This window comes from Gopherus flavomarginatus, chromosome 5 (assembly GCF_025201925.1).
Source record: "Gopherus flavomarginatus isolate rGopFla2 chromosome 5, rGopFla2.mat.asm, whole genome shotgun sequence".
Classification (NCBI taxonomy): domain Eukaryota; kingdom Metazoa; phylum Chordata; order Testudines; family Testudinidae; genus Gopherus; species Gopherus flavomarginatus.
Window position 1 is genome coordinate 35,618,626 of NC_066621.1, and position 25,713 is coordinate 35,644,338.

Below are 25,713 nucleotides of genomic sequence, written 5' to 3' on the forward strand. Positions count from 1 at the left end.
CTTAGATCAGAGGTTCTCAACCCTCGGGGTTGTGAGGTCATTACCTGGGAGGTTGCGAGCTGTCAATCTCCACCCCAAACCTTACTTGCCTCCAGCATTTATGATAGTGTTAAATATATTTAAAAGGTTGTTTAATTTATTAGGGAGGTCACATTCAGAGGCTTGCAATGTGAAAGGGATCACCAGTAAAAAAGTTTGAGACCCACTGTCCTAGGGCATGTCTTCACTGTACAGTTAACCCTGAGTGATTGGCACCCAGATAGGCCTAGGTGTCAACGTCCTCACTGCAAAGCCCAACCATGTCCTCACTGTTTCTTCACTTTCCTGTATGTGTCAGATTGAGTATCCCCTGGTTCACATGTCTTTGTGCTGAGACACTTGGATTCTTTCCAAGTCAGTTGTGTTAATTGCAGCAGAATTTGTCTGTCCTTGTGGGGAATTGTGGGAAGGCATTGGAGGACTATCAGCACTCAAATGATTTAGTCTGCATCCTCACTGCAAAGTAGGTGGGTTCCAGCCCAAATTAAACCAGAGCCTGGGTTCTAACCTATTCACATAGTTGGACCAGCTAGCCTGAGCGTGAAATATCTCCAAACCCAGGTCAGAGGTTCTCATGGTATAATTCCCCATTCTGAACCTTAGCGTCCAAAAGATGGGGTACCAGCATGAATTCCTCTAAGCTTAATTACCAGCTTAGTACTTGTAGTGCTGCCACCAACCAGGAATTCCAGTGCCTGGTACACTCCAGTCCCCCCAAAACCTTGCCCGGGGACCCCCAAGACCCAGTTCCTTTGGATCTTAACACAAAGGAAAGTAAACCCTTTCCCTCACCATTGCCTCTCCCAGGCTTCCCTTCCCTGGGTTATCCTGGAAGATCACTGTGATTCAAACTCCTTGAATCTTGAAACAGAGAGGAAAATTCACCTTCCCCCCTCCTTCTCTCTCCCCCTCCCAGACTCTCCCTGAGAGAGAAAGTAATCCTAACACAGAGAAAAAATAACTTTTCTCTCCCTCTTCCCTCCTTTCTCCGCACCAATTCCCTGGTGGATCCAGACCCAGTCCCCTGGGGTCTCACCAGAATAAAAAAACAATCAGGTTCTTAAACAAGAAAAGCTTTTAATTAAAGAAAGAAAAACAGTAAAAATTATCTTTGTAAATTTAAGATGGAATATGTTACAGGGTCTTTCAGCTATAGACACTGGGAATACCCTCCCAGCCTAAGTATTCAAGTACAAATTTAAACTCCTCCCAGCCAAATACACATTTGAACTCCTCCCAGCCAAATAGACATTTGCAAATAAAGAAAACAAACATAAGTCTAACTCACTTTATCTACCTAGTACTTACTATTCTGGACATATAAGAGACTGTATCAGAGATATTGGAGAGAAACCTAGTTGCACATCTGGTCACTCTCAGAACCCAGAGAGAACAACAACCAAAAACTAACAGCACACACAAAAACTTCCCTCCCTCAAGATTTGAAAGTATCCTGTCCCCTGATTGGTCCTCTGGTCAGGTGACAGCGAGGCTTACTGATTTTGTTAACCCTTTACAGGCAAAAGAGATATAAAGTACTTCTGTTCTATTAACTCCTACTATCTGTTTATGACAGAGGTATTCCTGTGTGTGGATGGGGTGGAAATTGGGCTCTGTGCAGGATCCATGGGGTGGCATATGGGATGAGTGAGGGTGTCTTGTGGGGGATACTGACCTGCTCTTTATCAGATCCATGGGGTGAGTGGGGGTGTCTGGTGGGGCAGGATACTGACCTGCTCTGTGCGGGATCCATGGAGTCGTGTATGGGGTGAGCTGGGGTATCTGGTGGGGGATACTGACCTGCTCTGTATGGGATCCATGGGGTGGTGTATGGGGTGAACGGGAATGTCTGGTGAGGCAGGATACTGACCTCTTCTATATTGGATCCATGGGGTGGCATATGCGGTGAGTGGCAGTGTCTGGTTGGGAAGGAGACTGACCTGCTCTGTACAGGATCCATGGGGTGAGTGGGGGTGTCTGGTGGGGTATACTGACCTGCTCTGTACGAGATCCATGGGGTGGTGTATGGGGTGAGTGCGGGTGCCTGGTGGGGCGCGATACTGACTTGTTCTGTACAGGATTCCTGTCCCTTCTCCATCTCTGTTCTCTTCTGTCATTGGCTTGCTCCTTCCATTAAGCTCTGTCCTTCCCTGCCCATGTCCCCCTCTCTCTGGACCTGCATCATTAAAGGATTTTGTTCCTTATGTTTTTCATAGTGGGAAAATTGTGTCCCCCAAATGGAAAACGTTCAAAGGCCTGAAGCTGCTGCCGCGTGACAAAATCCGGCTCAATAATGCCATCTGGAGGGCGTGGTACCTGCAGTGTGAGTGGGGTCTGGGGTTGCCCAGGGGCACATGGGGCTCTGGAGTCTCCCCAGAGTGGGCACAGCACAGGCAGTGGCAGGGTGAGCTGACCAAGCAGAGTAGCCATCATGCCAGAGGGGCTGCTCAGTTACCAGGGCTCTGTGCTGAGTGAGCGATGCAAGAGTCACTTTCAGGGCAGCAAGAACCTGCTTCACTTGACAGAGCACCATGTAAGGAGCTTTCAGTCACTGCCCCACCCTAGAGGGGAAAGCCCCATGTCCCATTCCCCCAACCCCACCCCCCTGCCCTGAGACAGCCAGTCTCCCTACCCTGGGGCCAGATCAGAGCCGGTGACCCCTCGAGGGGAAAGGCCCTATGTCCCATTGCATAATCCCATGGGAGTGCTCCCTAGTCAGTTGTGGAGGAGGCTATAGCAAAGGCAGCTGTTGTTTCTTGTCCCCTGCAGATGTGGAGAGGAGAAAGAACCCTGTGTGCAATTTTGTGACGCCGCTTGAGTGCAGTGTCGGGGACGACCATCGCAAACCGGAGGTGAGCACATGCGGTGAAGGGCACTGCAAGGGGCTCCTCTCCTACAAGAGATTTTATTGCACTAGTGACACAGATTACTTCATAGCTCCTCCTTGCCTCCTCTCCCCTGAGGGTTGCCCCTCACTTATCCCGCCCCTCCACTCCCCTCCCAAGAAGACTCTGACCCACTAGTCCTAGGGTCACCTCTCCACTCCTCTCCCCCATATGGGGTCCTCATAAGGGCTCTCTGATATTTTTCCATCCAAACTGCCTTTGGCAGAAAATGGGTTTTCCCCAAAACAGAATTTCCACAAAAAGTGTCTGCTTTGCAGGGAAATTCTGGTTTTTCATTGGAAAATGGAATGCCCAAAAATTGAAATGTTGTGATTTGACAGTGCTGCTGTAGTGCCTTGTAGGAATTGGCCCTCAGTCTCCTCCACTGACTGGACTCCCCAGCTGGATTACATCTTCCCTGATGTACCATGAGCCAGGGAATTCCATGATGCACAGCCTCCAGTCTCTGAGAGATCAGATTGTGACGCATCATGGGAGTTGTGACTTGGTTTTCTGAGGCCCCCAGTCTCTTCTCCAGTGGACTACATCTCCCATGATGCATCATGGTCAGGGATGCCCATAGTTCACAGCCTCCTTTTGCCAAGAGGGGAGTTTTTGGTGCTCATGGGAAATGTAGTCCAACCAGGAAGGCCACTTTATAGGGGAGAATGGAAGCACGAGGCACTCAAACTACAGCTCTCATGGGGCACAGCTATAGCATTTATTATTGCAATATTTCATTTTTTAGCTGAGATTTTTTTGTTTTTGAATTTCTGCTGAAAAATCTGAATTTTCTGCGGAAACTCCCCCTCACTCCCATTTTTTGATTGGCTCTAGCCCCACCCTGCCCTTGCCTTGCAGGCCGTGATCATGGAAGGGAAGTATTGGAAGCACCAGATCGGAGTGGTCATTCGAGAGTATCACAAGTGGCGGACATACTTCTGCACACGGGTAAGACCCCACCACCACCACCACCATCACCCCTGCATCTCTGGACCCCTCTCCCTGCTCTGAACAGTGCCCTGGTCTGCTAGCAGGCCCAGAGGCCACTGTCCTGTATACCAGAGGAGGTTCAACCCAGGCAGCAGTAGATGCTGTGGCCTCCAGACGGGGTTTGTATTCAGCCTCTTTGCTGCCACTACCATCTAGGGGCAAGTTGGCAGCAGTGAGGGATGGTTTCTGTGATGTGCCCATCAAGAGTAAAACTAAGCGCCCCTCCCCTCCCCCCTAGGGTGTAAAACTTTGAGATCTCAATGCCAAGTAAGGAGCAGTTTCCAGGTAGAGAGAAACTGCCATTACTGCTCTGCGGTCTAGTGGTGACTCAATGCCCAACTGTGGGTTTCCTTGGAATCCGTACTCCATCCATCCATCAGTCCCTTTCCCCCTCCCTCTATCACTGGAGAGCTGGCTGTCATCTCTGCCAGCAGCCACCCTTGCCTGCCCACAGCCCTCTGTAGATCTCCCCAGCTGCCATAATGCTAAGCTGGTGGGACATGCCTCCCCCACGATTCCCCCACTTCCCTCTCAGATCACCCAAATTTACCTCAGTGATTGAGAAAGCAAAGGCTGGCTCAGTGAAATCCCAGCCTGCTGGGGATGGGGAGTGAATGGGCAACAGCCCCATGCCAGAGGACACAATGCCCTGGACTGGTGGGCAAGGACCATGTGTTGGTTTTAAAGCTCCTGTTTGTTTAATGTTTAGGTCCAGAAGAAGAAAGATAAACCTGAGTCTTTATCCACCCAGGTACAGATTCCTTGCTCTGTCCCTACAGCTTGCAGCACTTTCTGCTGGAAGAGGCTGGAACTGGAGTAGCCCAGAGTTCTCCCCATTCCCAGCACTCCTGCCCCATTCCCTACAGCGCCCCCTGCTGGGAGAAGCTGGGACTGAGGTAGCTGGGAGCTCCCCCTCCCAGACAGAGTTCCTGACCCTGTCTTGGTACATGGCATTGGCTGCGGAGCTAGGAGGGCCACCTGGACCGTGGCCTAGCCATGAGTGGCACTGCAGCCTGGTGCATCAAACTCAGATTTGGAGGTGGTGGATGGATGGGTTCATAGGCCAGGGAGGTCAGGCTGGTGGAGCAGGGCGGGGGGGAGGGCGGAAGACATGGGGGGAGCACGTGAAAAGGGAAGAGGAGGGGCAGGTGGCAGGGGGGCCAAATCTATGCTGCTGCCCCCTTCCACTTTAAATGGCACTCCAGAGCCCCTGCGTAAGATGCATCTGCACCTCTGTTCCCCCTCTGTGGTCCTGCAAGGGCACTCCCTCTCAGCTGCACGCTTTTCAGACACCACCTTTCTTGGGTGGAGACACACATCTTTCTTGCCCTGCCTGGGGCATTTTCAGGCTGCACAGTCCCCTGACTGTGCTGTGAAATCCTACAGCAAAGCAGATTGACTAAACAGGCCAGCATCTGTGCTGGGCGTTCTCATCAGAGACTAATAACAATGACATTGCTAGCAGTTATAAGTGATCACGTGACTTTTCTGAGCAAGCACTTTTATTCTTAAGGTAAAAGCATTACAGAGAAAACATGGAAACAATAACACGAGCTACACACTGGTAATAAGCTTACCAGAAGTCAAGGGCTCTGGCTGGTGATCAATCCGTCCGACCTCACCCAGGGATATTTCTGTGATCACCAGTTCATAGCAGCTGTCACTCAGAACTAGCTCCCCCAAGAGTTAGGGAGTCCCTCCTTTAGCCCCTTTGAAGATAGTGTGAATAGGTATCAGCCAGGCATTGGGTTTCTCCCCAATGCACTGCTTCAAAATGGTAACTTCACTAACTTCCATCACCCCCGTTCCCAAGTATTTCCTAGGAAACCCACTTAACTAAAAGATCAGTCTAGTCTAGCCCATTGCTTTAGAGAGTCCTTTGAAGCATGAACCACTTCCCAGAGTTTGCATTAGTCCTGTCTCCCCCTTAGAGTTACATCCTTCCACAGTAATCTGGACACAGCTTTAATATGCAGCGACCTCCCAAGACACTTCACCTTAACTCAGCAGGGTTTGTTTAGGGTGCTGCCAATTATTGTCCCGTCTGTCACAGGATCTGGGTCACCAATTATCTCTCTGTGTCCTCCTCCTTATCTGGGCAGGAAGCAGCTCATGCCATCCAGGGCAAGGGGCTGAGCAGTGAGGCCAAGGGCAGTTGCCCCATGGAGCTTGACCTGGACACCCTAGACAGCCTCATCTCTGACCTGGCCGACACCATCTTCTACAGCCGCAACCCGTATGGGGGGCCCAACCCCCGCAGCCTTGGTGAGCACTGGTCAGCATCCCTAACACAGGGGATTCCCCTCTCCGTGCCCTATAGGCATTCCCCTCTCCAGGTCTCAGTCCCTTTTTCCTATTTCTCCCCTTCTCTCATTTGCATCCCCTGCCCCCCAAGTGCTAAAAGGGTGCAGTCCTGAGCTCTGACCCTCTTGTATCCCCCAAGGATTCCTGTCTCCGGATCTCTGGCCCTCTCTATCTAGAGGTGTGAATGGGCCCCCCTAGAAACCTCATTTCCTGCCTGGCAGTTTGGTACCTGAGGGGAGCGAGGTGGGTGGAGCAGGGCTCTGCTTTGGGTGGGATGGGAACGGCTGGTGCTATGTCTGATTCCCATCACCATGTCCCCAGCTCACCAATTCAATGCGGACATGATTCAGCCCACCCTGGCCCAGCTGCACCCTAACTTTGGAGAGGATTTCATGGACACCCTGGACCCCATTCACGGTAACTTTCATTGGCCACTGTGCACAGATCCCATCTGGGATGAGCTGGGAGATTGTGGTGCATAGGGGCGGTGAGAAGGTTTCCAAACACCATTGTGCCTGGCAATAGAGGGAATCAGCCAGGTGTCTCCTCCTGACCGCCCTGGATCAGACCAGTAGTGTCCCCTCCTGGCTGCTCTGGGTCAGACCAGTGGTGTCTTCTCCCCACCGTGCTGGAGCACCCCGTTAATCTGTTGCTGGGAGGAATTGGAAATCCCCATGGGCAGATTGTGTAGCTGAGTGCTGCTCATGGCCTGGCCTGTGGCTGACCCACTGCTAGCTCAGCCGGCTGCAGGGACTGCTCTTCCTCACAGACCCAGGCCTCTGCTAGATGCTTGCTGAGCCGCCTGCTACCTCACACGCTACAGGCTAGGCAGAGATACCATGGTGGGGAGAGCCACCCAGTATCTCACCTGAACCTGGCCCCTGGAGGGGCGGGGCGCTGCGCTCTCTACAGATTGGCCCCTACAGAGGAAGCTTAAACACTATTTACTGCCCTGAAAGAGATGCCCTCTGCTCTCTGTGCCCCAGGGCAGCTATCCTAGCACGGAGCCTCTCCCCTCTAGGAGACACCGGCTCCAATCCAGCCCCAGGGCAGAGGACTGGCAAGCTCGAGGGGCATGGAATGGGTTTGGCCCTGCAGACCTGGCATTGTCTGATGGGCTTATCGAAGGGAAGTGGCGAAGAGATTGTGAAGTGATTGTGGACAGAGAGCTGCCCCCGCAGCATGGGACACACCAGCAGAACTTCCTGCTGCAGGGCCTTGGCAGGACACCAGGGCTGTGCGCCAAGGAGCCTTATCTCAGTCTCTGTCTCTCTCTCCCCGCTCCAAACTTGGACCCAACAGACAGCCCGGCCAGCTCTCCCTTGGGGGCCGCCAGCCCCAGCCTTCAGCGGCTCAGCTGTGCCTCCTCTGTCGCCTCTAGCTCCTCTGAGTCCCTGAAACTCCTCTTGTCTGTCGCTCACGTAGCCGCTGCCAAGAAGGGTACAGAGTGGGCCCCCACATCTGTTCGTCCTGCTGCTGCACGTGGGGCTGGGCCCAGATGCTTCCCAGGCTAGCTGTATGGCCATGCCCCGACTGCCAACATCCCTGATGCCAAGGGGCAGCTGGCTGAGACTACAGGTCCCAGCATGGACCCAGTGAAGTGTCTCAGGTCAAACTGGAGCAGTGCATCTGGGATATGTAGTGTCTCCAGGCCACCTCCCTATATTCAAGATGAGGTAATTGGAACAGTGGACCACTATTTCATCAAGGGGTTTGCCCATATGCCCAGAATTACCATGCACACACCAGACCAACCCATAGCTGTCACCTTAGTCACCACTGCTATGGCTCCAGCCACTGCGCACCAGGGAATCCTGCATACCCTTCAGCCACACAGCTCTGCCAGCGCCCCTCAATCCCACCCCGCAGCCCCCTGCTAGCCCAGACCTGAGCTCCCCCCCATAGTTCTGCCAGTGCCCCATAATCCTGACCCGCAGTCCCCCTTTGAGATCTGAGACCTGGGACCCTCCCCCCCTCCAGCTCTGCCAATGCCCCTCAATCCTTACCCACAGCCCCCTGCAATCCCAGCTCTGGGGTCTCCCAGGTCTGAGCTCTGAAGCTGCCATTTGTGCTGAGTGTTGTGATGTAATCATGATCATTCCTATTATGGTTATTTTGCTCTGATTTATCCAGGTCCTTCGCATTTTCTTTCTCTCTCTTCCCCCTGTCCTCATCTCTCTACCTCCCTTTCAGCCTTTCTTTTTTGCCATAGTTCATTCTTTCTGTCTTTCCCTTCACAGATTTCTTTGCTGCCTGTCGCCCCCAGCCTGTGACCCAGGTGAGTAGCAAATAGCAGCTGCCCTCTGACTGCTCAGCAATGCCCCTGCCCTGTGTCTGCAGAGATCAGCTGGCGCCACATTGCAGCCCATGCTTCGCCTTCACTGCAAGGTCTGTGACCTCCTCCGTGGTGCAGGCCCCTCCCTTGTGTCACAGCCTCCCTGCTGGGAGGGCAAAGCTGGGTGGTACAGGCCTCTCCCCCTGGCCTAGTGCCGCAGGCCCCCTTGCTGGGAGGGCAAGGCTGGGCGGTACAGGCCTCTCCCCCTGGCCTAGTGCCGCAGGCCCCTTGCTGGGAGGGCAAAGCTGGGCGGTACAGGCCTCTCCCCCTGGCCTAGTGCCACAGGCCCCTTGCTGGGAGGGCAAGGCTGGGCGGTACAGGCCTCTCCCCCTGGCCTAGTGCCGCAGGCCCCTTGCTGGGAGGGCAGGCTGGGCGGTACAGGCCTCTCCCCCTGGCCTAGTGCCGCAGGCCCCCTTGCTGGGAGGGCAAGGCTGGGCGGTACAGGCCTCTCCCCCTGGCCTAGTGCCGCAGGCCCCCTTGCTGGGAGGGCAAGGCTGGGCGGTACAGGCCTCTCCCCCTGGCCTAGTGCCGCAGGCCCCCTGCTGGGAGGGCAAGGCTGGGCGGTACAGGCCTCTCCCCCCGGCCTAGTGCCGCAGGCCCCCTGCTGGGAGGGCAAGACTGATTTTCTCTCCTCTCTCCCCCAGGCCTCCACGCTGCTGCCAGCTGCTGCCCCACAGGGCTCTCTGTCCAGCGCTTGTGACCTGGATGTGACCACCAACACTAAGGAGCTGCCTCTCCACAGGGGCTCCCTCACCCCCCTTTCCTTTCCCCTGGACCTGGAGCCCCTGACACCCCTGAACGGACACGAGACCTTCCTGCCGCTTTTTCCCACCTCCCCGCTGCGGGTCAGCCCCCCCCCGCCAGGCCCTCCCACGCAGCACCCCCAACCCACCGTTGTCTTCTCCGTCATCACTCACACGGCTGCCGAAAAGCCCCCTTCATCCACCCGGCACCCTCCTTCCCCCGGAGGCACCTTTGCCATGCCTGTGTCTGGCCCCCTGCCCAACAGGGCAAAATCCCAGCAGCTACAGCACATTGCCCCAGCGCCCACCTCCAGCCACCCCCCGGCAGCCCCCAGTGCCTTCCTTACCCGCCTGCTCATAGCAGGTATGTGCTTGTGGGGGCAGTGCAGCCTGCCTGCCTGGCACTGGGGGGAGAGGCTGTTGTGGTGGGATGAGGAGGAGTGGGTGTGGGGAGAGTGGGCACAGGGGGCATTGCTTTTACGGGCAGGCAGGTGGTGATGGGTGCGTGGGGCTGGGGAACTGGGCATGCCTGAGGATGTTGCTGGCAGAGGGGTCAGTGGATGGGGGAGTTGCTCGTGGGGGACTGGGCACAGAGGGTTGCTGTCGGGGCGGGGGACCAGATACTCGGGGGGAGTTGGCAGGGGGCTGAACATAAGGGGTATTGCTGGTGTGGGTGTGCAGGGAGGGCTGTTGGTGGGGGGGAAGAACAATGGAGTTGCTGGTGGGAGGAGCGGGTGGGGGTGTTCACGGTGCAAGGGAGCCTCTCTCCCCACCTCCTCAGATGTGGGCCATCTCAAGACCCAGGGCTGGAGAGACACTGCTCTAGGTGACTACCTAGGAGCTGTGACCTCTGTGGCAGAGCCTCACTCCTCCTCTACCCACTTTCTTTTTCCCCCAGGCCCATCGACACAGCCTCTCGCTCCAGCCAGGGACTCTTCCCAGGTGAGAGCACCTCCTGCTGGAGAGGGCGGGGCTGGGCAGTACAGGCTTCTCCCCCTGCCTGGTGTCACAGTGCCCCCCTGCTGGGAATGATGGTTATAGGTGGTGCAGGCTCCTCCTCCTCCCTGATGTCACAGTGCCCCCTGCTCGGGAGGGTGGGACTGGACAGTGCAGGCTCCTCCCCCTCCCTGGTGACCCAGGCTGGAGAGGGCAGCGCTGGGCATCTGTTGGCTCTCCCCCTCCCTGGTGTCACAGCGCTCCCTGCTGATGAGCTACACAATTTAAATCCACCCAGGAATCACTTAGCTAACGCTACTGGGTTTAGGGGTGCCCTGCTCTCCCCTAGCGCTTGTGACTGGGGCAGATTTCTGTCCTCCCTGCTGACTGCTTCCTCATCTCTCCCTTCTAGGTCTGCACCCCCCTAGAGCTTCCTGCAGGCGTCCTGCTGATGGAGAAGCCCATCCACCCTTGCTCTGTCACTGCCTCCTCCAGCACTGGTAAGATGGGGGGTGCTACTGTCAGGCCCCTCATTACATGGGCTCTCGCTGTGGGTGCTTGGCTCTTGGGGGTGGCGAGACAGAGGAGATGGGTGATGGGGCTGGGGAAGAGCATCAGGCTTGGTTAGGCAGGAAGGTAGTTGGCTCATAAGAATCATCTGGGGAGTGGGAACTTGGTGGGTTCATAGGTGGCTGGAGAGAGGGCGTGTTGAGGGGATGGCAAGGTGGGGGGCGGGCTGGGGGGACTGGGGAAGTGTAAAGGGGGCCAGCTTGAGGGGACTGGGGGATGACAAGGTCAGGGGCTGGCTGGGGGAACATGGAAGGATATCAGTGTAGGGGGCTGGCTGGGGGATCAGGGGTGATGGTAAGCTGGGGGGCTGGCTGGAGGACCTGGGGGGATAGCAAGGTGGGGGATGGCTGGGGGGACCTGGGATGATGGCAAGGGGGGGGGCTGGCTTCAGAATCCGAGGGGACGGGAAGGTGGTGGCTGACTGGGGGATCTGTGGGGACAGCAAGGTTGGTGGGCTGGCTGGGGGGACCAGAGGGGATGGCAAGCTGGGGGGCTGGTTGGGGGGACCTGTAAGAACAGTAAGGTGGGAATTGGCTGGGGGATCTGAGGTAATGGCAACGTGGGGGCTGGCTGGGGGATCTGAGGTGTTGGCTATGTGAGGCTGGCTGGGGGATCTGAGGGGATGGCAAGGTGGGGGCTGGCTGGGGGATCTGAGGTAATGGCAGCGTGGGGGTTGGCTGGGGGATCTGAGGAAATGGCAAGGTGGGAACTGGCTGGGGGATCTGAGGTAATGGTAACGTGGGGGCAGGCTGGGGGATCTGAGGGAATGGCAAGGTGGGGGCTGGCTGCGGGATCTGGGGGGATAGCAAGGCGGGGGGTTAGCTGGGGGATCTGAAGAGATGGCAATGTGGGGGTTGGCTGGGGGATCTTGGGTGATGGCAAGGTGGGGGTTGGCTGTGGCATCTGGGGAATTAGCAAAATGGGGGGCTGGCTGGAGGATCTGAGGTGATGGCAAGATGGGGCTGGCTGTGGGATCTGGGGGGATGGCAGGGTAGGGGGCTGGCTGGAGAATCTGAGGAGATGGCAAGATTGGGGCTGGCTGGGGCACCTGTGTGTGTGTGGAGGGGGTTGGCTTAGGGGAATGGGGTGATTAGGGGGTGGCTCACCCTGCATTGCCTGCTGGTTGGGGGCCTGGCTGCCCAGGTTCGGAGATGGCACCAAGGGGTGATGACAGCCAGGTCTGTGGGTCAGAGGCTGGTTTGGCCCCAGGCTGGCGCTGCCTGGGGCTGTTCTGGAATGTGCTGTTCTGGAATGTGGGGAGGACATGGGGAGGCTGCAGTTTTAGGCTCCTCCCCACGATGAAGGTGGAGCTGGGGAGGGTTCACGGCATCGCTGATCTGGTGCTGGGGATGGATCCTAGGAGTGTGGGACCTGGAGCCCTCTCTCCTCCACATGAACAGACCTCTGCTTCTAGAAGTGGGCTGGATCTGACATGTTCCCTCACCAGCCCGTGCGCCCAGAAGTGCTGTGGTGGGATGGCTCACTCACCATGCCCTATTGGGCCCTGGGGAGCAGCATTGGGATCTTGCCCACATGAGCGACCCAGATATTTCCCTTTCTCCTTTGGATTCCCCCAGATGCCAAGTCCGAAGATAGAGCTGAGCGCAGGGGACCCCATGCTTCCCACCAGCCCTGCAGCCTCCCCAGCACCAAGGTAACATGGGCCCCTGCCAACCCACTCACACCCGGGCCCCTCCCCGCTGAGTGGGGCGGCAGGGAGATTTCCCAGGGAAAGCCCAGGTGCTGCAGGGAGCGGGGTGAGGGCTCAGTAGAGGGCGTTGTCCCTCACTATCAGTGTTGACCCCAGTGCTGTGCTGCCTGAAGTGGGGTAGGGGCTTGGTAGGGGGGCACTCTCCCTCATACTCAGTGCTGAGCCCAGTGCCCCAGCCAGGGGGTGCTGTGTTGCAGTGGGTGCTGTGCGTGAGCTGGATGGGCATAACTGCCCCTTGTGTTAGCTCCTGGCTCTGCACTGTCAGAGAGGAGTATGTCCTGATCCCTGAGGCGGGGCTCACAGCCTGGTTTGATTGGATTCTGCAGGGCAGCCGAAGACCTGGCTTTACCTCTGCTGACCATGCCCGGCGCCTGAACATCAGCTGCGCCTTCGACACCCTTGCCAGCCTTGTGCTGCCGGGCTTGGCCCAGCCCAGCGTCAAGGTACATGCCACATGGCACTCCTACTGTCCAGCCCTCCAGTTAGCTCTTCCCTTCACTGCGTGGCTCTGTTCTCCCCAGCACGGACTGCTGGAACACCTGGCCCCACTTCGCTGGACTGGCCCAGTCCCTCATCCATCCCTGTCTCTCTGTCAGTCCCTCACCCTTGTCTTCCCCCGCGCCCATCTCTGCCCATCCCTAGTCCTCATCCCTCCCTCCCCATCTCCTCCTCTGCTTGCTCTGGGTCTTAGTCCCTTTCTCCCTGCCCTTCGTACGTCCCTCCGCTTTCCCCCTCTCTGCCCGTCCCAGTCCGTCGTCTGTCCCACCCCATCTCTCTCTCTGCCTGGCTGGCCACTGTGTCTCATGCTCAGCCCGTCTCCCCCAGCTCAGCAAGGCCACGCTGCTGCAGAGAAGTGTGGTGTATGTGGGGCGGCTGCAGCAGGAGCGCCGGCAGGTGCAGGAGACAGCCCGGCGCCTGCAGGGCGAGATTGAGGAGCTGAGTGCTGCCATTGGGTGAGTGTGTGGATGAGGGCGGGGCCTGATAGTTGTCATTGGGCAAGTGCAGGAAGTGGGTGGGGCCTATGGGGTATGATCGAAGAGCTGAGTACCACCATTGGGTAAGAGAGCAGAGAGCAGGCGAGGCCTGTGGGATGAGATTGAGATGCTGAACTCTGCCGGGGAAGGGGCAGGGTCTGTGGGGTGAGATTGAGTGCCATTGGGTAAGTACAGAGGGGGTGGGGCCTGCAGAGTGAGATCAAGCATCTTGAGTGCTGCCATTAGGTGAGTGCAGGGACAGGGTGGGGCCTGCGGGGTGAGCTTGAGTGGCTGAGCTCTGCCATTGGGTGAGGGCAGGGCTGTGCCCTGGACTGGTTTTACCTTCTGCCCCATCTCACTCCAGGGAGTTCCAGCGCCAGCTGCCCCCCAGCGGGGCCCCGGTGACCCCTCCACGCTTAGACCACATGGCCCAGCTATATGACGACTACGTGCGCCAGCGCACCCTGCAGAACTGGCGCTTCTGGCTCGTATCCACTGGCATGATTGCATTCAGGGCATCCTGGGGGGCAGGGACACTGCAGGGCCCTGGCTGGGAGGGAGCAGAGATGGCTCTTCCCAGGGCAGAGTGGAAGGGTCTCTGGGGGTGGGGCAGGGCAGGATAAGGGGCTCTGGGGGCAATGGCAATCCCTGCAGAATTGGGGTGGCCCCTCCTGGGTTAGGGAGGGCAGGACAGAGCAGATGGCCCCGGAGGTGGTGGGTGGAGGTGGGGGACTAAGCTGATCCTTCCTGGTCTCGTTAGGTAGCTCCAAGGCAGGGGGCAGGCAGGAGGCGGATTCTCCTTAACCCTGCTCTGCCCACAGTTCAGCATGCTCGTCAAGCCGCTGTTTGAGAGCTACAGGGGAGCAGTGAGCACCCACAGTGCCAAGGAGTTCTGCCAGTCGGTGCTGGGCTGGCTGGAGCAGCACTGCACCCTGCCCATGCTGCGCCCTGGTACGTCCCATCCCCTGCACCAGGCCCAAACATCCCCACACTCCCAGTAGGTGGTGGGAAGAGGGATTCCAGCTTCTTAAGGAGCTTCTGTGATCCCCCTTGGCCTCCAGGAAAACCGTTTCCTAAGGTAGGGCCCCCTGAGCTCCCAGAGATGGGCACTTATTCATCCTGCCTGCCTGACGGGGGTGTTCGTATCCACAGGACACACAGGATGTAGTAACCCCCATCAAAGCCCATCAGTGGTGGAGATGGGGATAGAACCCAGGAGTCCTGGCTCCTAGACACCCCCTAGTCTAACCACTAGACTCCACTCCTCTTCCAGAGCTGGGACTAAAACACAGGAGTCCTGGCTCCCAGCTTCCCTTCCCACTCTACCCATTAGGCACCACTCCCCTAGCCCAAGTCTTTCTGAATCAGACCCCTACAGTTGGGCTCCAAACTCCAAATCAAGTTGGCTCCAGAATCACTGGTTGCTTTGGAATGTGCCTGCCCTGGATTCAGTGTCACCCCCACTCCCCATCACTCCCCTACAATCTGATCACTGGGCAGGGCTTTCTGAGCCCTCTCTACATCCTGCCAAGCCCACCTCAGGACTCTTCCGACTGATAGACTTGGGTAAGGATGTGGGTGGACAGCTTCCATCTGGAGCTGGTGCTAATTTCTCCTTCCCCTGCAGCTATCTCCAGCTCCCTCCTGCAGCTCAGCAAGTTCACAGCCATCCTGACCCAGCCCTCACGCCTCCCTGAGCAGGCCCTGCAGGCCGTCTGTCACCCCTCACACAGCAAGGGCCATAGCTAGTGGGCCCTATGGTGCTGCATGAGGACGTCCCGACACTGCCCACTTGGCGGAGAAGAGAGGACACAGACATCTTTGACTCCTGGGCGGCACCCCACCCCACCATGGGCCCAGAAGCATCTGGATGGACATGCGGGGGCTACAGCGGGACCTCTGTAATAGAACTAGCAGGGGGAGGCTGATCCACAGAGAAGATGGAATTGGGGGGGCTCACAGCTGGGCATCCCTAGAGAGCAAAATGCGGGGGAGGGGTGCCTCAGAGTTGGGAATGGCTTTAGCCCCCACTGACATGGCAATGGGGTGGCTCTGAACTGGATTCCCCTGTAGCACCCATAGAGAGGGGCATCTCTCAGAGCTGGTGATTCCTCTATACACATCTAGTGAAGGGGAGCTGGAGGATGAGTAGAGGGTCCCCTTTAGCAACCCCCCTATGGGGGCAGGGGGATGCTGGCAGGTCGTGGCTCTGTTTGGACAGTGACAGCAGGAGTTGTATTAAACCCCCAGCATATGGGACTGGCCAGTGCCTCAGATCTCTCCTTGCAGGGGGAAATGGAGGGCGGAGGGATGAGCCAGCAGGGAGCAGCCAGAGACACCTGCCCTCCCCTGCTTGCCCACCGGAAGGCACTAAATTGCTGCTAAGGCAGTGGGCCAGCCAGGGGTCTGTCAGCAATTAACCTGGGCTCTCCTCTTAGGGCTTGTCTACATCACAAAGTTGCAGCGCTGGTGAGGGGGTTACAGCGCTGCAACTTAGGAGGTGTACACATCTGCAGGGCATCACCAGCGCTGCAACTCCCTGTTTGCAGCGCTGGCCGTACTCCCGTTTTGTCTCGGGTGTAGAGGATCCAGCGCTGGTAATCAAGTGTAGACACTTACCAGCGCTTTTCTTGACCTCCGTGGAATAAGCAGGTATCCCAGCATACCTGAGGAAGCCTCTGGTAATCAAGCTGGTCTCCTTCCCCGGTTTGCTCTCGCGTTCCCCGAACCCCGAGCAAGCAGGTCTCCTTCCCTGCGGTTTGCAGGGTGGTTCGGGGAACGCGAGAGCAAACCGCGGCGAAGCTGGTCTCCTTCCCCGGTTTGCTCTCGCGTTCCCCGAACCCCCGAGCAAGCAGGTCTCCTTCCCTGCGGTTTGCTGGGTGGTTCCGGGAACGCGAGAGCAAACCGCGGCGAAGCTGGTCTCCTTCCCCAGTTTGCTCTCGCGTTCCCCGAACCCCCGAGCAAGCAGGTCTCCTTCCCTGCGGTTTGCTGGGTGGTTCGGGGAACGCGAGAGCAAACCGCGGCGAAGCTGGTCTCCTTCCCCGGTTTGCTCTCGCGTTCCCCGAACCCCCCTTGAAGCCGCCCAACAGCGCTGAAGTGTGGCCACATCTAACACCACTTGCAGCGCTGGTTGCTGTAAGTGTGGCCACTCTGCAGCGCTGGCCCTATACAGCTGTACTAATACAGCTGTAACAACCAGCGCTGCAAAATTGTAGATGTAGACATAACCTTAGTCTCTCTCAGCCCCTGCCCTAGGAACTGTCAATGCTTATGGGGTAGGGGCCCAGCTACTGCATCCTACCTGTTCTCTTCACCCTGAGTGTCTTATCCCTGCTCCTGGGCCCCCAGGCAGCAAGAGTGTCACCTGCCAGAGCAAAGCCCTATCCCTGCCCCCTTGCGAACTGTTAGCCCCAGGTGGAGGTTTGATAGACCCCCAGGCCCAGGGGCCCACAGTGAACTCATCTCAGTGCTTGACTCATGATAGCTCCCCTGCCTCATGGGAATATGGCTCCCAGCAGGAGGCACTGCAGGAAGTGGGACAGGAGTACTGGCTGTGGGGGGAGCTCCCAGCTACACCTATCCCAGCAGAGGGCACTGCAGGGAGCAGGCTGTGGCTGGTGACTGGGTTGCTCTGGTTTCCTTGCATGTCTGTCTGGGGTTGCCCTTGCCCTTTGATGACACAACCACTCTGGTGAGAGATTTAGCCCAACTAAGGTGCCGCAGCTGCTGGCCACCCACATGGGCCCATGGCACGCAGCCACCCAGCTCTGATTCCTGGCGCTAGGGAGACAGCTCGCTGCTGGGGTTGGCCTCCAGGGCTCCCTTACCCCTGCACTGACTGAGCCCCACTACCCCACACTGTGGTGCTAGGTCCTTCTACTCCCCTTCCCCCTCACCCAGCTCCCCTTCCTCCCCCACCCTCACCGCATTGTGGTCACTTGATGGCAGTACCTAGGAGACTGACAGGCCTGGGGAGGTAGCCCCCTCCCTGCTTGGTGTTTCTGTTTCCCCGTGGCAGAGAGGGCAGAGGCTGAGAGAGAGGGTACATGATGTTTATCCCAAACAGGCCAGCCTGCTCTAGCCCATTGAGCTGCACTGGGCAAGGCCAAGAGCCAGCAGCCCTCCCCCACGCCTGCTGACCAGGGCTGGCACAGGGGTCCTCCATGCACAATCTGGGCCCCCAGCGGAGAAAGGCTCTGCCTCCCATTCCCCAGAGCCATTCAGCCCCCCACACTGGGACCAGAGCCAAAGGAGAAGTGTGGGCTGATGAGCATGTCTTCCTTGGGGATACCTGCTGACCTGTGATTGGAGCAGTGGTTTATGCACTGAGGCTGGGGTTCACTTGCCCCTGCGTTGGAGAAGTCACACAATTATATCTGCAGCTGCTGGCTGTGCTGTCACTCCTGTAGGACCAGATGCCCCAGGCCATGCCTTGGTCATGCTCAGGGCCTGCAAAGGCTCAAGACACCACAGTGTGATTCTAGACTCACAGGCAGTAGAGCTGAACAGCTGTGTGCTGGAGCTGATCCACACAGGAAAATGTTTAGACTAGACAGGTGCACTGATGTTCTGGAGCTGGTGCCTTGGATAGTGAAAAATCTGCTTCTGAATGCAGGTGAGCCTGGTGCCAAATGGATTTAGAATATGTGCATTAGCAAGATGGTGTTAACAGAGCAGATGGCATAGCTGGATGGTTCTAGACCACACACCTTATTTGGTCACACCATGGCTCTAGAACATGCTCTGTGGGTCTAAATTGCACATGCCCTAGCTGTCTGCAATTGGCTTCCAGAATCCATGCCATGCCATGGTTCTAGACTACCTGTACTATCTGAACAACACAAGGTGAGTGAACATTAGGAGACACCATGTTTCCAACATGGCAGCACTACTTGGATGCTAGGGGGTTCTACAGCACAAGGCTAACTGGACATAAGGGTCCAGACCAGCTGCAAGCCTCAGTGTTTTGGAGGAGAGATAACTAGAGGGCATGAGGGCCCCAAAGGTGGTTGCTTGTCCCACCTGTCTCTAGAGTGATTGTGTCTGCATTGAAGTTGGAGAGCTGTTTCCCCATGGTACCTAGGCTTTTCAGAAGAGACACGGCCCATGTGCTGCCCACTCATGCTGTGGCACTTGGCCCTCCTGCACCTGCCTTGCCCCACGGTCGAATTCACCAAGCCTCAGAAGTTCTCAAACAGGCCCTTTAATCTGGAATATGGACTCAGCAGCTGATGGGACAGACCACAGCTTGGTCTAGGGTTGCCAGGACCTGGGCTTGCCCATCCAATGTGGGCCCTGGGCACCCCATACCCCAATTGCCAGGGGAGCCCCTGCCCCTTCTTAATATAAGCACAGAGCTATTTTCCAATCAGGAACCAGAGTAAAATGCTGTGGGGTCTGGGCAGCAGCATGATTCCCCCTTCCGTGCTGTATGGTGGGGCCAGCCATGCCTCATCTCAGAGTGGGTAGTCATGCCAGAGGCTGCAAGAGAAGGCAGAGAGAATGTGGTTACTTCCCAGGGTCCCTGGCTCTGCATCCTGCCCCTCCCACCCTCTCCACTGGGCCCAGCCAGGGCTGGAAGGCCTGGAATGCAGCTGGTCCCTCACAGCGCCACTGTGGTGGGTCTGCAGGAGACAATTTTACGGTTGATTTAGGGAAATGATGTGTCTGGGTCTCATGACTATTGGCTTTCAGGGATGGCCAGCCTGCAGCAGGGGGAGGGAGCCCAGATCTCTTGCTCTCCCCTCAAACACTTTCATTTCTTCCTTCTCTTTGCCCAGCCCTCAGAGCCAAGGGCTGTGCCCCAAGGCAGGACTGGAAACCCCAAGAGCTGCATGGCGCAGGGCACAGCTGGTGGCACTCTCCCCTCATAGTCACTGCTGGCACTAATGCACCAGTGCAGCACTAAGGAGTGCTGTGCTGCAGGGTGAGGGGCTCAATAGAGGGTGCTTTCTCCCCACAGTCAGTGTGGGCACCAACTGTACTAGCCTTTGAATCATCCTCAATAGGTTTCAGGATTAATGCCCCACTGAGTTGCTGGGGAAGCTCTCCTGTGTGGGAGCTGTGGGTTTAGGCTCTCTGCAAACTCTGGTAGGTGTCACTGCAGGGGGAGCATTGCTTCACAACTGCAAGGGAAGAGGGTTTGTTGCTCTGCTGGGAGTTGGGGTGGGGGAGCAGATCCTGAAGCGTGAGCCTGCAAAGGGTTATGGAGATGCCCTAGATCTACAATAATTTGTGGAGCCCCCTTGTCCCTCAGATCTATGCACAAAACTCCTTCCAAGCTAGGCTGCTTGGAGCAAAGGGGGTGGGGGCTGAATTCCAGCTGATGCACCCAGGAGACTGATCACATTCTTCTCCCCCCCCCCACTACAAAGCAGGGCTTGTTTCAGGGAGATTTACTAGCCCAGGGTGATGACACTGCTGAGCAGCAGCTGGGAAAGCACCCCACACATCTGCAGAGGCCCTGCGGCCCCCTGCAAAGGGCCTGAGCCCCAAACCAACCAGTGCATGAAGCTGGGGTCTCCCTCATGCTCCAGCAGTGTCTCCCGCACCATGAGAGGTGGGCTCAGCCCCAGGGACTCGGCCCGTTCCCAGCGCTGCAGCCGGGTGATACCTGCCGGCAAGAGAGTGAAAGGTTAATGGGTGAGGTGGCAGGAGGGTGCAGCTAGCTGAATGCCCAGGTGCACCCCCATTGTGCCAGTGCTGCACAGATGACGACCAAGATCAGGGCTTCACATTGTGCCAGGTGCTGCACAGATCCTTTCCTAAAGAGCTTCATTTTAAAATGGCAGAACAGGCTCAGCCCTGGGCAGGGTGGATGGGAGTGCTGCCCTCCCCCCATTTTTGATTGGGGGGAGCCCTGAAAAAATGGGGGTCATTGGGGGGGAAATCCCCCCCCCCCAGGGATCCCCAGACAAGTGAACCAAAGAGGAAACATGGTGTTTGGGTTCCACCATGAAAGGCCTGGCCCATGTCCATGGAAGGTCTGGAAAGACAATGGGCACACCAAGGACTGTGCACCTGACACCTGCTTCTTGTCAGGCAGAGCCCAGGAACTCAGCACAGCTCTGGTATCAGACTGACGGGCCAGGCAGCTGGGCTAAAAGCCAGGCTTTGGGGAGCCAGAGCCAAATGGGATTCCACCCCATCTTGACTGGGCACTGAGCTCTGTGACCTCTGCTTATCTGCAGTGCCCTGAGGATTCCCTGTGCCAGGGCGCTGACAAACCCTGCTCCGGTTGGAAAAGCTGCCTGGTGTCACTGGCTGGGGCACCCAGGGCCCTGGAGAGGGGGACAGTCTTTGACCAGGCATCTGGCTCTGTTGGACTCACAGGGCAGAGCTCATGATGCAAAGCAGAAGCCCAGTGTCTCAGAGATGCTAAGGCCGTATGGCAGGTCCCTCAGGAAATGTAGGACCCCCTGAGGGTCAGGCACATTGACTAGGGTTCTCCAAGAGACTGTTTCAAAGCTGGGGTGTAGTGCCCACTCTGTGGATCTGTGACAGAAGGGATGTGGGGCCTTCCCCTATAGGGGGCACTGGCTCTGATCAGGCCAGGGGGGCTGGTTGGCTCAGAAGGGCACAGAATAGAACACAGGGCCTTTCTCCTCTAGGGGACACCAGCTCTGATCCAGCCCTATCCCAGAGTTCAGGCCCTCTGTGCTGTTTAGCAGCAGTGGGCCAGATGGCCTGGCATTCATTTCCCACTGGCCAGGCTCCCATCACCACGTACCCCAGTGTATGGCCCTATTGGCCACCGGGGGATGGGGAAGGGAGAAGCTCTAGTGGGCAAGATCCTATGGGACAGGGTGACTAGGATGATAGGATGATCCAGAGACTTCCCCCGCCCCCATGCTGCCCTCAAAGGGGCCAAGTGGTGAGCTCGCCTGGCAACCCTCAGCAGGACCGGCTCTCTCAGTGCAGGGATAGGAGGTGGAGCTCTCGAGTATCAGGAAGCGGGGAGGGAAGGAGGAAGGGCTATCACGGGGGGCGGGGGGGAGGAAGGGTAGGGACACACATTGGTTCAGGATGGAGGGGGCAGGGCTCTCACCAGTTCAGGATGGAAGGGGTGGGGCGGGGCTGTCACTGGTGTGAAGGGATAAGGGGGCAAGGCTCTCACCTGTGGGTCACAGGGAGCTCTCACGGGGGGTGGTGGAAGGGGGGGCTCTCACTGGTTCAGGATGCAGGGCTCTCACCAGTGCAGGGTCCATACTCCCAGCTGAGGTCAAACTGTTTAAGCATCTCCAGCTGGGCCGGGTGCAGGGAGCTGTCTGTGGGGGATTCAGCTGGGACAGGCACCGCCTCTGAGCAGCAGATGGGGACAGACAAATTAGCATTGCTGTGGAAATAGGTCCAGGCCCCCCAGCAGCCCCCCCCCCCCAACCCAGTGCAAGTCAGGAACCCCTGAGCCCAGTTGCTTCCCCCAGGGCTGAGCCTGAGTGGGCACGGCTTGAGAACACAGGCCGGTAACAGCAGCTAGCCCAGCTCTCAATGGCCAGGGGTAGATCAAGTGATAATGGTTATTACGGGTCTGTCCATGGCTCCAGATCTGTCCATCTCCCCCGCCCCAACGGGGTCACCTAACCCAGAGGGTGGGGTATATTGCAGGGACAATGTCACCCCCAGGACAGAACCCAGCCCCAGCTCTAAGAACGCAGCCCACTCTGTCTGAGCCACCGAGCCGCCTCAAGCTGCGAGGCTGAGACAGGCTCCAGTCTGCACCCCTGGCTTGACCACCTGGGGGTGGGCGGATGATAGTGAGCAGTACAGCACACTCATGCCCCCAACCCCTAAGACAGTTCTGCCCCTTCATCCCCCACCCCAAGACCGCTCTGCCCCTGTACCCCCCACATAGACCCTGAGACAGCTCCGCACCCTGCACTCCTCCAGCCTCTGACAGCTCCACTCCCTTGCACCTCCCAAAACAGCTCCACCCCGCATACCTTACACCTATTGAATCGGTTCTGCCTAGGAAACCATGTGTCCGGTTTTCAACTGGAACACTCAGTTGAAAAGGGGTCCTGGTGACTCCAGTTAGCACCACTGACTGGGCTGTTATCTGTCTGGTTGGCAGTGCCACACAGCAGGGCTGGCAGGCTCTCCGCTACCCTCTGCGCCGTGTGGCTCCTGGAAGCAGTGGCATGATCCCCCTTCGGCTTCTATGCATAGGGGCAGTCAGCCCTCCCCCAGCGCACTGACCCCACGCCAAGCGCCACCTCCACAGCTCCCATTGGCTGGGAACAGCAGCCAAAGGGAGCTGTGGGGTGGTGCCTATGGATGCAGCACACAAGGCCGCCTGGCCACACCTCTGTGTAGGAGCCAGGGAGGGACACGCCGCTGCTTCCAGGAGCTTCTTGAGGTAAGCACTGCCCAGAGCCTGCACTCCTGACCCCACCCAGGCCCCAACCCCCTACCCACCCTCTGAACCCCTCGGTCCCAACCCAGAGCACCCTCTTGCATCCCAAATCCCTCTGCCCCAGCCCAAGCCCTCATCCCCCCGCACCCCAACCCAAGCCCTCATCCCCCCGCACCCCAACCCTCTGCCCCAACCCAAGCCCTCATCCCCCCGCACCCCAACCCTCTGCCCCAGCCCAAGCCCTCATCCCCCCGCACCCCAACCCTCTGCCCCAGCCCAAGCCCTCATCCCCCCCCCTCCAGCCCTCTGCCCCAGCCCTCATCCCCCCCCAACCCTCTGCCCCAGCCCAAAGCCCCCTCATGCACTCTGAACCCCCAGCCCAGAGCCCCTTCTTGTACCCCAAATCCCTCATAGATTCATAGATTCTAGGGTCAGAAGGGACCAATGTGATCATCTAGTCCGACCCCCTGCACAAAGCAGGCCACAGAACCCTACCCATCCACTTCTATAACAAACCCCTAACCTATGCCTGAGTTATTGAAGTCTTCAAATTGTGGTTTGAAGACCTCAAGCTGCAGAGAATCCACCAGCAAGTGACCCATGCCCCATGCTGCAGGCTCCTCCAAGCCTGCACCCCCAGTCAGAGCCCTCACCCCCAGCACCCCAACTTCCTGCCCCAGCCTGTAGCCCCCTCCCACACTTTGAACCCCTCAGCTCCACCCTGCAGCCCAGAGCCCTCTCTTTCACCCCAAACTCTTCATCCTTGGCCCCACCCCAGTGCCCTAACCCCCTTTTGCATCCCAACCCACTGCCTCAGCCTGGAGCCCCCTCAACGCATTTCTGGCCCCACCCTAGAGCCCACACCCCCAGCCAGAACCCTTGCCCCCTTGAGCCAGCCTGGTGAAAATGAGTGAGTGAGGGTGGGGAGAGAGGGAGATGGAGTGAGCAGGGGCAGGGACAGAGCCTCAGAGGAAGGGCGGGGCAAGGGTGTTTGGTTTTGTGTGGGTAGACAGTTGACAACCCTAGTTCTGCCCCCTCTGCATCCCCTAGCTTCTGAGATGGCTCCACACCCATTCCCATGCCACCACCAATCCCTGCTCTACCCGCATCCCAAGATCCGGCTGTGCCATCCAGGGTCCCAGCTATGCCAGGCTAAGGTATGATCCCATCTTCTGGGGCCCTGCCCCTCCATGGGCCAGACATTCACCTGGCTGTAGGCTCCCCTCCTTGGTGTCAGGGTCCCGATGCTGCCTCTTCACCACCTGGAAAGAGTCGGTGATAAGCCGCTTCCTGCCCATGGCTCCTAGCTGCAGTGGGGAGCAGGAAAGTTTGTCAGTGGGGAAAGGAGGTTTGGGCCCTGGGGTAGCTCCCAAGAAGAGCCTGAGGGAGATGTCCCAAGGTGGCAAAACTAATGATCATTAAACATAACTACCCCTAGCTACACTCTGCTCCCCTCCCAGGGCCAGGATAGAACCCTGGAGTCCTGGCTTCTAACCCCCTCCCCTGTAACTCCTAGAGCCCACTCCCCTCCCAGGGCCAGGCTAGAACCCGGGAGTCCTGGCTTCTAACCCCCTCCCCTGTAACTCCTAGACCCCACTCCCCTCCCAGGGCCAGGCTAGAACCCGGGAGTCCTGGCTTCTAACCCCCTCCCCTGTAACTCCTAGACCCCGCTCCCCTCCCAGGGCCAGGCTAGAACCCGGGAGTCCTGGCTTCTAGCCCCCTCCCCTGTAACTCCTAGAGCCCACTCCCCTCCCAGGGCCAGGCTAGAACCCGGGAGTCCTGGCTTCTAGCCCCCTCCCCTGTAACTCCTAGACCCCGCTCCCCGTCCAGGGCCAGGCTAGAACCCGGGAGTCCTGGCTTCTAACCCCCACTCCTGTAACTCCTAGACCCCGCTCCCCTCCCAGGGCCAGGCTAGAACCCGGGAGTCCTGGCTGTCAGCTCCAAACCACAGCCCCTCCCCCTCCGTCCGCAAGGAGGGGCTGGGGGTTCCTCCTCCTGCGCTCCCAGCTCTGGGGAGGGGCAGACGGTCACAGGGACGGGACGGTACCGGAGACGGCTGCGATCGGCGCCAGGACATACTAACCCAGGCCAAGAGCCCTGTGGGGGTCCTGGGGCTCCGCCCTCCGCCCCGACACAATGAAGGGCCCCCACCTTCCGGGCCAGCAGCGAATGGGAGCGCTGCTTTCGCTTCGCCTTAAAAGGGCAAGCACAGCGGGGGGGATGCAGGGAGTGGGTCGGGGAAATGTCTGGGTGGAATAACATCCCAGAGCATGGGTGGGGGGGTGCACACAGCAGGGATGGGAGCACGGGGGGAAGGGATGGGGGACACGATGCACACAGCAGGGATGGTGGGATGTGGAGGGCGCACATAGCAGGGATGGTGAGACGGGGAAAGGATGGGGGCACACAGGACGGATGGGGGCACAGGGGGAAAGGGATGGGGACACGGGAGTGCACACAGCAGGGATGGGAGCACGGGGGGGGAGGGATGGGTGGACATAGGTGGTGCACACACCAGGGATGGAGACATGGGGGCAAATATAGCAGGGATGGGGGAACATGGGGGTGCACACACTGCAGTGATGGGAGCACGGGGGCAAGGCACAGGGGGATGTGCAGGGTGCACACAGCAGGGATGGGAGCATGGGTGGAAGAGTTGGGGGACACAGGTCACACAGCAGGGTTAGGGACATGGGGGAAGGGATGGTGGACGTGGGGTGTGCACACAGCAGGGATGGGGATGGGGGAGGAGGTGGGGGTGCACACAGGAGGGATAGGGGTAAGGGGGGGAGGTCATGCCCATCCTGCTCTATCTCAAGGCAGGGATCGGACCCCAAGCAGTCCCTCTCCCCTCCTATCCCGAGGGGACTC

General features: G+C 58.1%; 2 protein-coding genes across 6 annotated transcripts in view; one reads left to right on the forward strand and one right to left on the reverse strand.

The window, feature by feature from the left end:
• LOC127052468 (MLX-interacting protein-like) overlaps positions 1-15,759 on the forward strand; it is a 29,166-nt gene extending 13,407 nt beyond the window's left edge. Inside the window, exons 2-17 of one of the 4 annotated variants that reach the window (XM_050956164.1) lie at positions 2,256-2,362; positions 2,809-2,891; positions 3,762-3,875; positions 4,627-4,668; positions 6,020-6,182; positions 6,543-6,638; positions 8,462-8,499; positions 9,201-9,663; positions 10,198-10,241; positions 10,648-10,735; positions 12,383-12,459; positions 12,843-12,959; positions 13,342-13,469; positions 13,855-13,978; positions 14,312-14,441; positions 15,118-15,759. In XM_050956164.1, the coding sequence (XP_050812121.1) occupies positions 2,256-2,362; positions 2,809-2,891; positions 3,762-3,875; positions 4,627-4,668; positions 6,020-6,182; positions 6,543-6,638; positions 8,462-8,499; positions 9,201-9,663; positions 10,198-10,241; positions 10,648-10,735; positions 12,383-12,459; positions 12,843-12,959; positions 13,342-13,469; positions 13,855-13,978; positions 14,312-14,441; positions 15,118-15,239 (1,936 nt within the window). In that variant the 3' untranslated portion in view covers positions 15,240-15,759. The remainder of the gene's footprint in view (positions 1-2,255; positions 2,363-2,808; positions 2,892-3,761; positions 3,876-4,626; positions 4,669-6,019; positions 6,183-6,542; positions 6,639-8,461; positions 8,500-9,200; positions 9,664-10,197; positions 10,242-10,647; positions 10,736-12,382; positions 12,460-12,842; positions 12,960-13,341; positions 13,470-13,854; positions 13,979-14,311; positions 14,442-15,117) is intronic. The other 3 variants (XM_050956165.1, XM_050956168.1, XM_050956167.1) reach the window with 3 other exon arrangements.
• Positions 15,760-18,677: 2,918 nt separating this feature from the next.
• On the reverse strand, positions 18,678-25,001 carry POLD4 (DNA polymerase delta 4, accessory subunit). 2 transcript variants are annotated; one of them, XM_050956510.1, is made up of 5 exons: positions 24,926-25,001; positions 24,050-24,149; positions 21,683-21,790; positions 19,992-20,103; positions 18,678-18,971 (listed from the first exon to the last, which is right to left on the reverse strand). In XM_050956510.1, exons 2-5 carry the CDS (start codon positions 24,138-24,140, stop codon positions 18,947-18,949), a joined length of 336 nt encoding a protein of 111 aa, XP_050812467.1. In that variant the 5' UTR covers positions 24,141-24,149; positions 24,926-25,001; the 3' UTR covers positions 18,678-18,946. The 2 variants fall into 2 exon arrangements, with proteins under 2 accessions (XP_050812467.1, XP_050812466.1); XM_050956509.1 differs by having other exon boundaries at positions 24,890-24,986.
• Between the last annotated feature and the right edge of the window lie 712 nt (positions 25,002-25,713).

Bases quoted from the DNA above. Each gene is read 5' to 3' on its own strand.
- POLD4 (XM_050956509.1), bottom strand. From the start codon at position 24,919: ATGTCCTGGCGCCGATCGCAGCCGTCTCCG. The intron at 20,104-21,682 runs GTGAGAGCCCTG...TCTTGCCGGCAG, and splicing joins GGAGTATGGACCCTGCACTG to GTATCACCCGGCTGCAGCGC. The intron at 18,972-19,991 runs GTTGGTTTGGGG...CTTCTCTTGCAG, and splicing joins GACCCCAGCTTCATGCACTG to CCTCTGGCATGACTACCCAC.